This window comes from Elephantulus edwardii, unplaced genomic scaffold (genome assembly GCF_000299155.1).
Source record: "Elephantulus edwardii isolate Elephantulus edwardi_28Jun2011 unplaced genomic scaffold, EleEdw1.0 scaffold00340, whole genome shotgun sequence".
NCBI lineage: Eukaryota > Metazoa > Chordata > Mammalia > Macroscelidea > Macroscelididae > Elephantulus > Elephantulus edwardii.
Genome location: NW_006400090.1, coordinates 133,624 through 148,450, shown reverse-complemented (window position 1 = coordinate 148,450; position 14,827 = coordinate 133,624). Strand labels below are relative to the sequence as shown.

The following is a 14,827-nucleotide window of genomic DNA, read 5'->3' as shown; positions in this document are numbered from 1 at the left end:
ATATAGATAAGTGCACAGACTAGCAGAGAAGGCTATACAGCAAACTTGTGCAAGGGGTTACCTCAGGGGTCAGGGATTAGGGAACAAGAAAGGTTTTCATTGTTTCCCTGTTCTTTAGTTTAAACACTAATTACACTTGTATTACTTTAAAATGAAAGAAATATTTAAATTGCTACTCAAGTATTTAAAAGAGAACTCACAAAATTAAATTTTTCAAATTACAGTAAAACTGCAAACAATGGAGTTTGACTTGGGCTATGAAGAATGGAAAATATCTTTCCTCACAAGTATTGGCCAGAAATTCTAATCCGAAAAGGATCTTAAATATTCTTAGTTTTCTGTGTTCATATTAGGAGAGGTTGTAGTCACAGTTTCTCTGTACAACAGTAGGCCTTCCACACATTTTCAGTGATAGAAGGAATAGTGTTTCCTTGGAAATTTCTATGAAGAAACTTGGTTTATGCTTTTTAATAAGTGGCATCCACTTCCTAAATAACATGCCTCTGGAAACTCTATGAACTTTGATAAATGTCTATAGCTGTAGAGGGGCTTCAGGCCTTTTGTTTTTATTTATAGGGCCGCTATGAGTCATGCTCCAAAGAATGGCAATCCACAACAACAACAGGATTAAGAATGATTCAAATAAATGTAAATAATAATGAGAACAATATGGGGACTATTCAAATGCAAAAAGTATTAACTTTCTAATTTCCACATCTGTGAGCTTCCAAATTGGCTCAGTTAATGAAGACTGTCTGTGAGAGACAGTGGCAAAAAAGAGATCATCTACTCAGGACTTCTCATCACTATCAGCAAACAGAAACAAACAAACAAACAAATGCCAGGCACACCATAGTTGTGAAGAAAGACCTTCTTTGTTATCTTTTCAGATTTGGAAGGATAATTCAAAGTTCAAGGCACTAATGAGCTGATGTGGAAAGATTTCACAGGAACATTGCTTTCATAAAAAAAAAATCAAATTACTGAGGAAGAAGAAAAAGTTTGCATCATTATGTAAAAATACAGAAGAACACGTATGGTTGTTATTATGTGCTGTTGAGTTACTTGTGACCCATAGAGACCCTTTATACAGCACCTTTGAACCCTGTCTTGTCCTGGACCAGTCTCATTAATTCCAACACACTATTGCCTCAGTCACTGTATCACTCCATCTCATCTGGGGTCTTCCTCTCCTGTGCTGTCCCTCCACCCTTCTAAGCATGATGTCCTTATGCAAGGACCAGTCTCTCCTGGCCACATGCCCTAAGTATGTGAGACAGAGTTTCAAACTCCTAGCCTCTAAGGAGAAACTTGGTTTCCCCCTCTCCAAGACAGACCTATTTGTTTTCTTGGCAGTCTGTGGTATATTCAAGACTCTTCTCCAGCACATCATTCTTCTGTCATCCTTAGTCATTTTCCAGCTCTCTGATGCATAGCAAGTAATTGTGAAGACCATGGCCTAGATTAGGTGCACCTTGGTCTCTAGACTGACATCTTTGTTTTTCAGCACTCTGGAGAGGTCCCAGACAGCAGATTTTTCGATGCAATTAGTCTTTTGATTTCCTGACTGCTGGTGCCAAGAGTTGATTGTAGAGCTGAGCAAACTGTGATTGTTAACAACCTCATTCTCTTTTCCATCCATCATGATGCTGCCAATTGGCCCAATGTCCAATTGCCTTCTTGACGCTGAGCTTCAATCCATATTGAAGACTACAACAGTCTTTGACCTTCTGCAGCAAACGTTTCAGGTCTTCTTCAAATTCAGCAAGCAACTTTGTGTCATCTGCATAACATAAGTTGTTGATGAGTCTTCATCCAATCCTGATGCTACACTCTTTATCATAAAGCCTTGCTTCCTGAATGATCTATTCTGCATATAGATTGAAAAGATATGGAGACAGGATGCATCCCTGACACACTTTTCCCCTGATTTTGAACCATGCAGTGCTTCCCTGGTTATTGTGAGGACTACTTCCTGGTCCAAGTATAGGTTTTGCATAAGTACAATCAAATGTGCTTATGTAAACACACACACACACACACACACACACACACACACTCATATATGTATGTAAATGCAAGGAAAGAGATTGGAAGGAAGGATATAGACTAAACTGATGACAGGACTTACCTTACCAGTGAGAGAGAGAAGGGTGAAAAGCAAAAGGGGAGAACTTCATATTTGATCTTAAATACTTCTATGATACATTTTAAAAAGTACTTGTTGTCAGGTACCATTGAGTTGAGTGCAACTCATAGAGACCCCATGAACAAAAGATCTGAACCCTGTTCTGTCCTGTGTCATCCTCACACTTCCTGATACATTAGAGCCAATTGCGGCTGTTGTCATGTCAATATACCTGGTTGAAGGGCTTCCTCTGCTTTGCCACCCTCCACTCTTCCCAGAATCATGTCACTCTCTAAATGACATGTGAGGTTTAGCCTCATCATTCTTGCCTCCAAAGAGCACACTCTCAAAGATATAGATGTTCTTTTCTCCAAGACATAGCTGTTCTTTTTGGTCGTCCATGGGATGTTCAGTGCTCTTCTCCAACATCACAGCTCAAAAGCATCAATTTTTCTGTCGTTCTTATTCATTGTCCAGATCTCAGGTGCATAGTAAGTGATCAAAAGAAAGACTATGGCCTGAATCAGATGTACCTTAGTCCTCAAACTGGCATCATTACTTGTCAGTAATTTGGAGAGGGCCCTAACCTGCAGATGTTCCCAGTACAATGTATTTCCTTATTTCTTGACTGCTTGTAATTGTGTATCCAAGCAAGTTGAAGCCTTTGATAGTTTCATTCTTCTCTCCCTCCATCATGATGTTGCCTATCGGTCCTGTGGTAAGAATCTTTGTGTTCCTGACATGGAAAAGCTATCCATACTAATGGCTGCATTCCTTGATCTGCAACAAGTGCTATATCACTGAAATGGATCCCCAGATGCTATGTTTCCTATAAAATGTTAAACTCTTGAGGTTCGGTGCCAACAACTAACTCTGTAGAAGACTATGATACAGTAATTTTATAGACGAGGAATCTGAATTACAGAGCTGAGTTCAAATCTACGTAGTTTGACTCCAGAATCTGTCCTCTTACCCACTTTGTTGTGTTGTTTCCAGTGAAATGAAAAAGGAACATGGTCTAGTAAGAAGATTAACTAAAGCTGGGAATGGAGCAGAAGTTAAAGCTTGAAATGATGAGGCTAAAGGGGAAAGGGCATGAACCACAGCCTCCACCCGCCTGGATCCAGAAGAACTGGATGGTGCCCCGCTACCACTTCTTACTGCTCCAATGAGGATCACTATAGAGGCTCAGGGACAAAGTGGGAGGAAAACGTAGAACAAAATTTAAAGTTATTACTTTAAAAGACCAGCTTTGTTGGTCTGATAGAAATTGATGTTATTTTCAAAACTATGGTCCTTGGACACCCTTCAGACCTGAGGTTGAAACAGCATACAGGCCTAAAAGGGAACAGAAACCCCCATAGGATTGTGCTGCTCAGCACAATTAACTGCAAGACCTAAAAGGCAGTATTTACGCTCAAGTAAAATTCAGAAGGCAGGAAAGCTGGGGAAATGGGAGGGAGGAGCCCAGAGAGGAAGTAGGAGGAGTGTTGTTATGTGAAGAGGAAGTGGGAGGAGTGTTGCTATCTGGAGAGGACTGGAGCTAATTTTGGCACATGAGGGAATGAAGATGAATTATTGAATTAATTATTTTTTCTCATTAAAATTTAATTGAAACTATAGGGAAATAACAAGGACAATCAAATAATAGACTGGAGAAATGGTCACCATGGTAAAGAGAAGACTGATGATAAAGAAATGTTGAAAACGATAAGGTAAAAAAGGAAGTTGTTCACTATTATTTGGAAAAATGAGGAAGCCAGGAAGACTTTGAAGAAAAGGGCTATCATTTCAAAAGAGTGTGGAGACTAAATGAAGAAAGGCAATCTTATAAGGCAGTGAAGGTCTCTGGCACAGGCACTCTGTGGAGCAGAGCTCACATATGTGAATATCAGTTCTGTTGGTGGCACTCTGTGTTGGTGGCACAGTAAGAATCATGTGTCCCCTATGTGATCTGTAATTAAAAATAAAAAAGCTAAGTCACTGGGGAAGAAAGGAATGCCTCAGTTGATGATGGATGCTGAGTCACGGTTAGCTCTGGATTCACAAGTTGCAGTGTAACTTGCTGTGGAAGAGATACAGTTCTCTACAGGATTGTAGAAGGCTTAGTCTCCATAAAGGGTTCTGGAGCTATGGTAAGCTCTAGATCAAAGACTGAACTGTATTGTGCTTTGTAGGAGGTGTGGTTTTCTGCAGGGCAGAATTGAGGTGAATTGAGGAGTTGTGGTAAGTGCCCGGTCTGTAGGTCTAACTTATGACATTAGGTATGTTTGAATTCTGAGCTTGGTCCTGACCTGTAGAATGAACTGTCACCTCATTATATACTGGTGGTTGAGTTACAACCTCCTCAGTTCATTCTGGAGATGGAGTTGGTGGCTCTTGCTGGGTTGGAGAAGACTCAACAACCTCTGTTTTGGGTTCTGGAGACAGAGTAAACTCCAAGTTCCAAGGCTGAATGGTGACATCGGGCACGTTTGAATGCTGAAATTTATCTTGACTTGGAGGTGGAACTGAAGCTGGCTGTAGTGTTGTCAAAGATCCCACCACGTTGGAAGGCTCCTGAGGACGTGTTGGAACTTGAGCTACACCGCCCTTCAGAGGCTCTGCAGTCTGAGCTGGAGTCTCCTGGTTTATTGAAATTTATCCAGACTCTGTATTTGTTTCTGTAGAGATGGTACTCTAAGTCTGAAGGGTGAAATGCAACTTGATTTGTAGGAAGAACTTTGCTTTTCTGCAGGGTTGTTGAAGGTACAACCTCGGTTGTGGCGTCTGGAGTTATGGTAAGCTCTAAATTTTTAGGTTTGTGACTTCAGGCAAGTTTGAATGCTAATCTCATGGTGGAGTTGTCATAATTAACTTGAGGATTAACCCCAACTTTTTAAAAAGACCCTAGAGATTGAGTTGGGATCCCATGTTTTGTTGGATATGGTTCTATCTCCCTATTGGGTTTTGGAGTTACAGTAATTTCCACATCCACTGGCTTAAGCTTACTAAGATTTGGCTGCTGACCCTGGGCCTGGTCTGGACCTAGAGCGGTCCCCTCATGATACTCTGAAGGATGTGTGACTTTCTGCTGGGCTGTAGAATGTTCAATAAGTGTACCAGGTTCTACTGTTGTTGTAAGATCCAGGTTCAAAAGATTACCTGTAACACTGTCCAAATTTGATTGTTTATCTTGAACCTGGTCTCTGTATGTAATGGTCATCTCAGAAAAATCTGAAGAAGGCCCTGTAGTCTTCTGTGAGATTGTAGACTATTCAAGTTCTATAGTATGTTTAGGACTTATGGAAAGTTAATGTTCTAAAGACTTAGATTAATGTCATTCTAGTTTCATTGTTGAGCTAGCTACTGCTCTGCACGTGGAATAGTTACTTCAGAAAAAGGTGAAGGAAGGTACTGGTGGCCAAAACGGTAAGGCCTTCAATGCATGCCAAAGTCTTAGCAAGTTCCTGAGAGCCGGCCATCATCTGGAATTGTACCAGGAACTCCTTGTCTCCATAATTTCCTTTCTGGGGCAGAGGCGTTACCCTTTGAGGCGGTTTTGATGGTTGATCAGCCATTGGAAATTGGACAGAGACAGCCTCTTTATGATGATCAGTAGACTGATCAGGGTCAGGAGCTTGATCAGTGGTTTTTGACTATGAGGGTGTATTCAGTTCTGAAGCAAAAGGGGTCATGTGGTCCAGAACCAGCGCCGAATCTCGAGGGGGTTCTGACTATGAGTAGCAAGAAAGGCTGCAGTAAGGAGCAGGAGAACTCAAAGGGGCAGCAGGGGCACCCTAACGGAAGGGGAAGGGAGGTACAATGAGTGAAGATGAACAGGCGGCGGCACAGCTTCCCAAGCTGATGCTGAACCACTATGGTACCCCTGCGGCCTGGGGCCGACATCTTGGCAACTCTGTGCTCACTGCACAGACCCTCCTTTTATTTAGGATGCTTATTTTTCAGGCAATACCTTTATTTCTCTTTGAGTGGGAATTTCCATAATGTCTGTGGGTTGGTTCTGGTCTGCTCCTGAACTCACCATGACCAGCGTGACAGGGTGTCCATTCCCGTGACAGGCCAGGACTTCATGCCTCCTCCCACCCCAAGTCAAGGTCAGGGCCCTACCCTCCCTGCTGCCCTCAGAGCTTTGCCGATTTCAGAAGCCTGATTAAACACAAGGCCAGTCGTGGTGGAAGCATCCTCAGGATCAACTCCATTCTAAAACCATGACTGTGTTTCTACAGCATGTAGCTAAACCACATGCTCTACACTGCCATGGATCTGGAGTCATGGTGACCCTAGAGAACTGGACAGAAAAACAGCATTTACACTATTTACAAACTGTCTTGTCTGCTGGGTGGGCTACAAGCAAATGTCAGTTTAAAGAATAACATGCACATGTGCAAGCCATGGTAATTTTCAGTTGCATTCTATTCATTTGGGAGGTGGACAGTGAGTAAGGAAGACTGAAGAATTGATGGCTTTGAATTGTGGTGTTGAAGAAGAGTATTGAATTTCCTATGAATTGTCAAGAGATCTTAAAATTTCATCTTGGAGAGAATATAAGAGAGTGCTCCTTAAGGCATGGTTCAAGTCTTAAGGAGCATGGTCAATGTCTCACCATCTTGGTTTCCAAGGAGCAGTCTGTCCATAGGTTGGACGATGGATGTGTTTATGCTTCTGGTAACTCAATGCTGTAGTTTCAGCAACAGCAGCAGCAGCAATGAGTGGAGCCACAAGGTCCACATGAGCTCACAGCATCTGAGTCCCATAACATCCTATTTCAGAGAACACTTCCCTGTATTTATATTTCAATTCCTTAAGATGTGGTTACAATTGGCTATAGCATGTTGATGTTTTAATATGAGATACATAGGTATTTTATTCCAATGCTTGAAAGCTAATACTGTAGTAGCAGCTTAAATGGGAAAACGTTATTGTTGTTGTTGATTGCCATCGAGTCGAGTACGACTCATAGTGACCCTATGAACAAAAGGCCTTTCTATAATTATCATCATTTATCAAGGTTCATAGAGTTTCCAGAGGCGTGTTGTCTAAGAAGTGGATGTCACTTCTGCTTCCAAGCTAAGAATAATTGAAGCCATTTTATATGTTAGCATCAGAGAAGCCAATTTGTTCTGATAGCCATTTTAAGAAATGTGTGCTTCAATAATTTTGGCAATATGTGTTGCTCTCTATGAGGAGAAATGTGGCATCAGGATTGGAGGAAGACTCATCAACAGTCTGCATTATGCAGACGACACAACACTGTTTGCAGAAATTGAGGAAGACCTGAAGTGTTTGCTGTAGAAGGTCAAGGACTGCAGCCTAAATAAAGATTGAAGTTCAACTTCAGGAAGACAAAGATTCTCACCACTGGGCTGATTGGCAGCATCATGATGTATGGTGAAGAGACTGAGATTATAAACAGCTTTGGTTTGCTTGGCTCCACAATCAGTACTCTTGGCACCAGCAGCCAGGAAATGAAAAGAAGTAATGGGTTGGGGAAAGTCTGCTGTCAGAGACCTCTCCATAGTACTGAAGAGCAATGATGTCAGTCTTGAGACTAAGGTGCACCTGATACAGGCCATGGTCTTTGTAATCACTTGCTATGCATCAGAGAGCTGAACAATTACTAGGGATAATAGAAGGAGAATTGATGTGTTTGAGCTGTGGTGTTGGAGAAGAGTATTAAATATACCATGGACTGCTAAGAGAATGAACAGCTTGTCCTGGAAAGGGTTAAATCAGGCTATTCCTTGGAGGCAAGGATTCTGAAGCTTTGTCTAACATATTTTGGACATGTTGCAAGGAGGAACCAGTCCTTTCGTGGGATATCATGCTTGGGAAAGTGGAGGGACAGCATAAGAGAGGAAAACCTTCAATGAGATGGACTGATTCAGTGACTGGAGTAAAGGGGGTGGGTGTGTCAGAGACAGTAAGATTGGCACAAGATAGAGCAGGGTTTAGGGCTATTGTACATAGGGTTGCTTTGAGTCACAGGTGACTTGACTTGATGGCACATAACAACAATAACAAGAAAGTTTATATTCCCTAGTACATGCTGACCCAGCTTGGTCACCACTCCCTGCCTATATACAGTCCCTAGCCTGGAGCCTGAACACCACAAGAAGTCAGAAACAATAGCGACTCCCGAATGGGAAGAAATCTCAACTGGCAACTACAGGGAACTTTGTGTAACCCCCATGGCCAATCTCTGCACATAAACCCAATCTTTTCTTCCCCTCAAGGTTGGAATGTTTTGGCAACAGGTGACATCGTCAGTCGGTGCATAATAAAAGGTCTGTTAATCTCCAGTATTTGTCGAATGTTTAAATCTCAAATTTTCTGCCATTAACAATACAAGAAAAATTCTGGAGGCAGCTGAGGCTGGCTGAGTTTCACCCTTCCGTCTCCTCGACGTCACTCTCCTTACTTTCCTGTGTTCTCTCTGCCGTCTCGCCCTTCTCTACGTCAGGAGCAGATCGGATCTCCCTAGAATAAGAACAACATTAAAAGCTCTTTTTCTTGAAAAAAGCAAATGATTCCATACCCCCCATTTCTTTCTTTTTAAAAAAGTATTTATTTTGGTATTGAGAGTATACACACCAAAACATATAGTAGAGCATTTTCTACACGTTCAAATCAGTGACAATGGTTACATTCTTTGAGTTATATAACCGTTTCCACTCTCCTTTTCTGAGTTGATTTCCCTCCCTTAACATAAACTCCATTAACATTCCCCAGAGGCTCCTGTCTAGTCTTTCACGTTGCTGTTTTTAGATTGATCCCATATAAAACCAATAAACCAAACCTACAATGATAAGTCAACTTCACCTCTGCCTGGTTTCTGAGGCTCTAAGTCTTTACAGAAGGAGATTGTCTGTCCTCCTTACTCAGAGTAGCTGGTGGGCTAGAACCGCTGACTTTACAGTTGGCAGCACAACATGAAAAGCATCATGGCACTAAGCTCTTGATCATATATAGGTAGCTTTTATAAAAGTGAACTTTTAAAAAAACACAGTGCTCAAGACAGATATTCTTTACCAGTTAAACGAAACTGTTGTTTGGTTTTAAGAAGACCTTAGGGGACATAGTTAATTTAAGATTTCAAGATTATGTCAGGGTGATAGTTTTGAATTCATCCAGCCTCCATGGCACTATAAAGTATGGAGTCCACATTGAAATTTAGTTCTGGATTTTCTCTCTTTTGATATATGTTCATTTTAGACAAGAAGTTCAAGTTGTTGATCATTTACCTTGGACTTTTGTTGAAAATTTCTTCCTCATCAGAAGAATTCTTGTAATATAAATCCTGTGTCATATTTGTCATGCAAGTGGCATTGAGAGGTCTATACATATCTTTTAGCCAAAGCGCCTCCCTCCAGCAACATCCTCCTCTCTAGAAAAGTGAAAGAGAACTCATTAGTCTGCACCTCTCCTGGTGTCTCTCACCATAACACAGCATCCTCCCAAACTTACCTGACTATCACTTTCTGATGTTCTCATATGAAATGAACTTTTGGTAATGCTGCTTGAAGAGAAACACACATGCAAAACAATTAGTGATTCATTGTCAGTTTCCATGTCCCTCACAATGTATATCTATAGTCATAGCAGTAATAGAAGTTTATCTTCTCTTCCAGTCAGAACTAGCAAAATCACTAGAGACTTGGTGTTTAAGTACATCTGCACACGTATGGGAGCCTGTCGACTGAGCCTCACCTGGCCTGCAGTCAGCCCCTGGATTAGTGGGAGTACCACCTCTGACTGGGGCCTTTTCCCTCTCATGGGGCACCATTGCCATACACACTCTACGAGCACATATGATACAGTGAATGCTTTGCACAGAACATCCCCTTGTACATTTTAGGTTGCAGGGATTGTCTGCACTCATTGAACACTAATGACCAAAGACCAGTGATGAGCTACAAGGATATATAGCCTACGAAGAAAGCAAAAGGTCATTACAAAGACAGGAAAGAAAGAAAGAAAAGGCCAAAATTGATGTTAGAATAGACACTGAAACTTGCCCAGAAACATAAAGAAGCCTGAACAAAGGAAAGGTGGGGGTGGAAATGCTGAATTAGGACAGCGGAATAGAGTTCAAAGGGCAGCTTGAGAAGAAAATGTGCAAAAGGCTGGTGTTTGAAAAGGGAAGAACACACTGAGCATTTCTCAGGCTGAAAGGGCTGAAGAACACATATTCAAGTCTCCAGATGTAAATACTAAAGGACTTTGAGCAAAATCTTGAATAATCAGGAAACATCAAATGATGATAGAAGATACTAAGTTGTTGAACCAAAAAGAATTGTTGTTTATTCTTGGGTGCTGTTGAATTCAGTATGAATAGCAACCCTATGAGCAACAGTTCTGAACCCTGTTCTATCCTGTGCTATTCTCATCATCTCCGAGACACTTGAAACCATAGCTACAGTCATTGTGTCAATTTGTCTGGTTGAGGGTCTGCTTCACTTTTGCTGAACCTTCTAAGCATGATGTCCTTTCCAAAAATTAGCCCCTCCTAGCAACACGTCCAAAGAAGACACTAGTGGTCACTAATTAGTTAATGGATTGTGAAATCAGTTTAAAGGTCACGACCAGCATGGGAAAAAATCTGAACAGAATAGAAACCTGTAGAGCGCATAGTGTAAAATATGTGTGCTTGCTTTGGAAAGTTGCTGTAGGGTCAGTGCTAACTCATGATGAACCATTTGTCAGAGAAAAACTCCACAGGGTTTTCATGGCTGAATTGTCAAAATGTCGATAACCAGATTTTTGGGTTTGGGGTTTTTTTTTTTTACCTTGGTACACCAGAACCTCCAACCTTTTAGTTAGCAATTGAGGATGTTTACTATTTGCACCCCTCAGGAACTCCAGGGTTGCTTTAGATACTATGTGTGCCTATATTAGGTTTGCAAATACTATTTCATGTTGTTGTTGTTGTTATGTGCCGTCCAGTCGCCTGCGACTCATAGCGACCTAAACTCCGCTCTGTCCTGTGCCAATCACACTGTCTCTGACACTCCCATCCCAATTATCCCAGTCACTGAATCAATCCACCTCATAGAGGGCCTTCCTCTCCTGCGCTGTCCCTCCACCCTCCCAAGCATGATGTCCCTCTCTAAGGACTGGTCTCTCCTCACAACATGTCCAAAGTATGTTAGGCGGAGCCTCAGAATCCTTGCCTCTAAGGAGCCACCCAGTTTAACCCTTTCCAGGACAAATCTGTTTGTTTTCCTATCAGTCCATGGTATTCTCAATACTCTTCTCCAGCACCACATCTCAAAGGCATCAATTCTCCTTCTATCCTCCCTGGTCATTGTCCAACTCTCTGATGCATAACAGGTGATTGCGAAGACCATGGCCTGTATCAGACGCACCTTAGTCTCCAAAGAGATACCATTGCTCTTCAGCACTTTGGAAAGGTCCCTAACAGCAGACTTTCCCATGGCAATGCGCCTTTTAATTTCCTGGCTGCTGGTGCCAAGCCTGTTGACTATGGAGCCAAGCAAATTAAAGCTGTGTACAATCTCAATCTCTTAAGACACCATCCATCCTGATGCTGCCAATTGGTCCAGTGGTGAGAATCTTTGTCTTCTTGACATTGAGCCTCAATCCATATTGGAGGCTGCAGTCCTTGACACTCTGCAGCAGGCGCTTCAGGTCCTCCTCAGTTTCAGCAAGCAGGGTTGTGTTATCCGCATAACGCAGATTGTTGATAAATCGTCCACCAATCTTGACCCCACATTTCTCCTCATAAAGCCCAGCCTCCCGGATAATCTGTTCTGCATATAGGTTGAAAAGGTATGGAGATAGGATGCATCCCTGGCGTACGCCCTTCCCAATTTTGAACGATGCAGTGTTCCCTTGCTCTGTTCTGACGACTGCCTCCTGGTCCAAGTATAAGTTTCACATTAGAACGATCAAGTGTTCTGGGATTCCCATTCTTCTCAGAGTCAACCACAGTTTGTTATGTTCTACACAGTCAAATGTAAATTACAGTCCAGTCATAATGTCATCAATGGAGAAGTCCTCAAATGGGAAAGAGTAGCCTTTTTGTGACACTCACTACTAAGAAGATTGTGAGGAAGAGAATTGGCCTTTTTCTTTCTGAGACAAGTTAGTCTAATGGCCCTGAAGGTTAAAGTTCTATGTGGTTGAGATAAGAATAAAAGGTAGGGGCTTAACAAATGAAAAGTCACATTTTCCTGCTTCTCAATGTGAAAAAACTCGTGTTTTCTACCCTCCATCAGCTATGAATGACAGCCATCCTCTTACCCAAGACCATTTGGCCTTTCGTCCAGAACCTCTCAAGAAGGCCCCTGTCTAGCCTGATGCCCTCTATAGCAGGAAAAGAATGGAATACCTGCCACCCTCCCAACTCCTGGTCAAAAGACACCATACTTCAAACAACCACAGTCACTGAGTCTATTTCATTCATAGCAATCCTGTAGGTTCAGGGAAGAACTGTTCCATAAGGTTTCTGAAATGGAAATCCCTACAGGAGCAGCCTGCTTCATCTATTTCTTTCTGAGCTACTGTAGGGCTCCAACTGCTGACATTTGGGTTACGAGCCTAATGCTTAGCCTGTTGGACCACTGGGGCTCCTGCCTTAGCCATCAAACTCAGCTTGGCCTGGAGGATTATTTTGCTGGAACCACACAAAGTGTTCAGGTGACGCCCTCTTCCTGCTCTTGGCAGAACCCTCACTGTAGCTTGAGGGGGCTGGGAGAGAGTTACGCTAAGGTCTCCTCTAGCTCTCAAATTCCATTTTCAAAAGTTGTCAGGTTATAAATGCTTTTTGTATGTATTTGAACTACTATAAACATTGTTTTAAATTGCCAGACTGTTATTTACCTTGAGAATCCTGCTTCTACATCCTCCTTTGCATAACTTCTATAAGTACAGATCTGTATTGGAAGAAAGCATGATCTTGGTTATCGAACACAATGGCCACTCTCTCCAGGTCTTTCTTCATTCCTTTACTTAAGCCTTATTTTCACTGCTAGAGGATACCTTTTTAGAGTCCTGGGTTTCTATCCTACTTAATAGTTTTTTATTCTAAGTAACTCGTTTAGTACCTAGCTTGGGTTTTTGCATATATTTTAGAAGATTTTTATCAATTGTTTTAGATAACATTAAACATGGAATTCCTAATGAAAACTTATTGTTGTTAAGTTCCATCAAGTCATAGGCTACTCACAGCTACCCTATGAATGAAAGACCTGAACACTTGTTAAACTTTCATTGTTTCTCCAAGTTCATACGGTTTCCGGAGGCAAGCTATTTTGGAAGTGGATGCCAGTCCTGCTTCCAAGTTTGTTTTTTACTCAGGGAGCTCCAACAAACACTGTCTGGCATAGGTGACCATTATTGCATTTGACACATCAGGGTCACAGTGTTCAGCATGACAGCAACCACGAGTTACCTCCATATAGCAAATGGACAGACCCGTGCTATATGACCTAGAAGAATGTTTAATAAAAACTTAGAAGTAGGAAAAGGAGGAAACATCCTTTACATAATTAAAATATCTATACAAACTTAGATCATAACATTATAATTCAGAATATGTATGCCTGTTATTACTGCTAGTTTTCAATCTTGCTTAGATAATGCTAATCAGTGAAATAAGAAAAGGAAATGAGATGGAAGTATTTGAAAGACAGTGACAAAAGTACCATTATTTGTATGTGAAATAATGGATACTTAAAAGCTCTAAGATTAACTAAAAATTTTTGGAAGTAATATAAGATTTTTCTTGTGGCTCCAATTCATTATCTGGCTTCACCACTGAGGCTATAAATCTCACAGAAGGAGATTGTCCATCTTTCTCTGATGGAGCTGCTGATAGACTTGAACTGGCAGAGAGGCACAGCCTTTTGGTAGCAGCACCAGTCCCTATTGACTGCAGCACCAGAGCTAACCGGGAGATCACCTAAAAATTTCTGGAACTGATAGGAGAATTTGGAAGGCTCCTGGTGGTGCGCTGGTTAAGTGCTTGGCTTCTAACGGAAAAGTCAGAAGTCCAAAGCTGGCAACTGCTCTGAGGGAGAAAAGGCAGATAGATCAGTGAGATAGGAGAGGCCAGAATAAGGCAGTATTTTAGATGACTGACAAATTAAGCATTCAATAGATTTTAAAACAACTCGATACACCATATATAGAGGGAAAAGTTAGATTCTCTGCCTTAAATTAACTATACCCAAACCAACCAAACAGAATACACTTTCTGCATGGAATAATACCTAAAACAGGAATAGTTCAATGCTATGAATGTAAAGTTGGTGCCTAGTGACCTAGTGGGTAAAGAGCTGATCTACTAACCCAGTGGCAAGCAGTTCAAATACACCAGTATCTCTAGGGGATAAAAGTGGTAGCCTCCTCTCTTGTGACTTACAGTCCTTAAAAACTACTAGAGGGGTGGGTTTAAGTTGATTCCAATTTGATAGCAATAGAAGAAGTTGAGGAACGTGACAGAAGAAAATAATAGGGAACGCTCTTTATATCACAAGGTGACAAAGGCCTCCCTAACAAGAGCCACACCCCATAAGCCGTGAGGAGAGGGGTGGCTGTGGTTCTAAGAGTGCCAACACCTCTTTCCTTCTCTTCAGAAACTTGCCTCCTTTCCTGCAAGATCATTTAGAAAACTCTTTTTATATTAAATATCAATCCCTTCAGTTACTTCAGCTACATTTCAGTATTCACATA

General features: G+C 41.6%; 2 protein-coding genes across 2 annotated transcripts in view; both read right to left on the bottom strand.

The window, feature by feature from the left end:
* Window positions 1–4,616: 4,616 nt before the first annotated feature.
* LOC102852618 (leucine-rich repeat-containing protein 37A-like) lies at window positions 4,617–5,333 on the bottom strand. Its single transcript, XM_006901699.1, has 2 exons — window positions 5,017–5,333; window positions 4,617–4,935 (listed from the first exon to the last, which is right to left on the bottom strand). The coding sequence occupies exons 1-2, from the start codon at window positions 5,331–5,333 to the stop codon at window positions 4,617–4,619; spliced, it is 636 nt and encodes a 211-aa protein (XP_006901761.1).
* Window positions 5,334–8,514: 3,181 nt separating this feature from the next.
* Window positions 8,515–14,827, bottom strand: part of LOC102852216 (leucine-rich repeat-containing protein 37A3-like) — a 137,713-nt gene continuing 131,400 nt past the window's right edge. Inside the window, exons 16-17 of the mRNA XM_006901698.1 lie at window positions 12,974–13,026; window positions 8,515–8,608 (exon numbers count right to left, since the gene is read on the bottom strand). Of these exons, the coding sequence (XP_006901760.1) occupies window positions 8,515–8,608; window positions 12,974–13,026 (147 nt within the window). The remainder of the gene's footprint in view (window positions 8,609–12,973; window positions 13,027–14,827) is intronic.

Bases quoted from the DNA above. Each gene is read 5' to 3' on its own strand.
- LOC102852618 (XM_006901699.1), bottom strand. From the start codon at position 5,333: ATGACCATTACATACAGAGACCAGGTTCAAGATAAACAATCAAATTTG. The intron at 4,936-5,016 runs GTCTTTTTAAAA...ACTTGCCTGAAG, and splicing joins ATCCCAACTCAATCTCTAGG to TCACAAACCTAAAAATTTAG.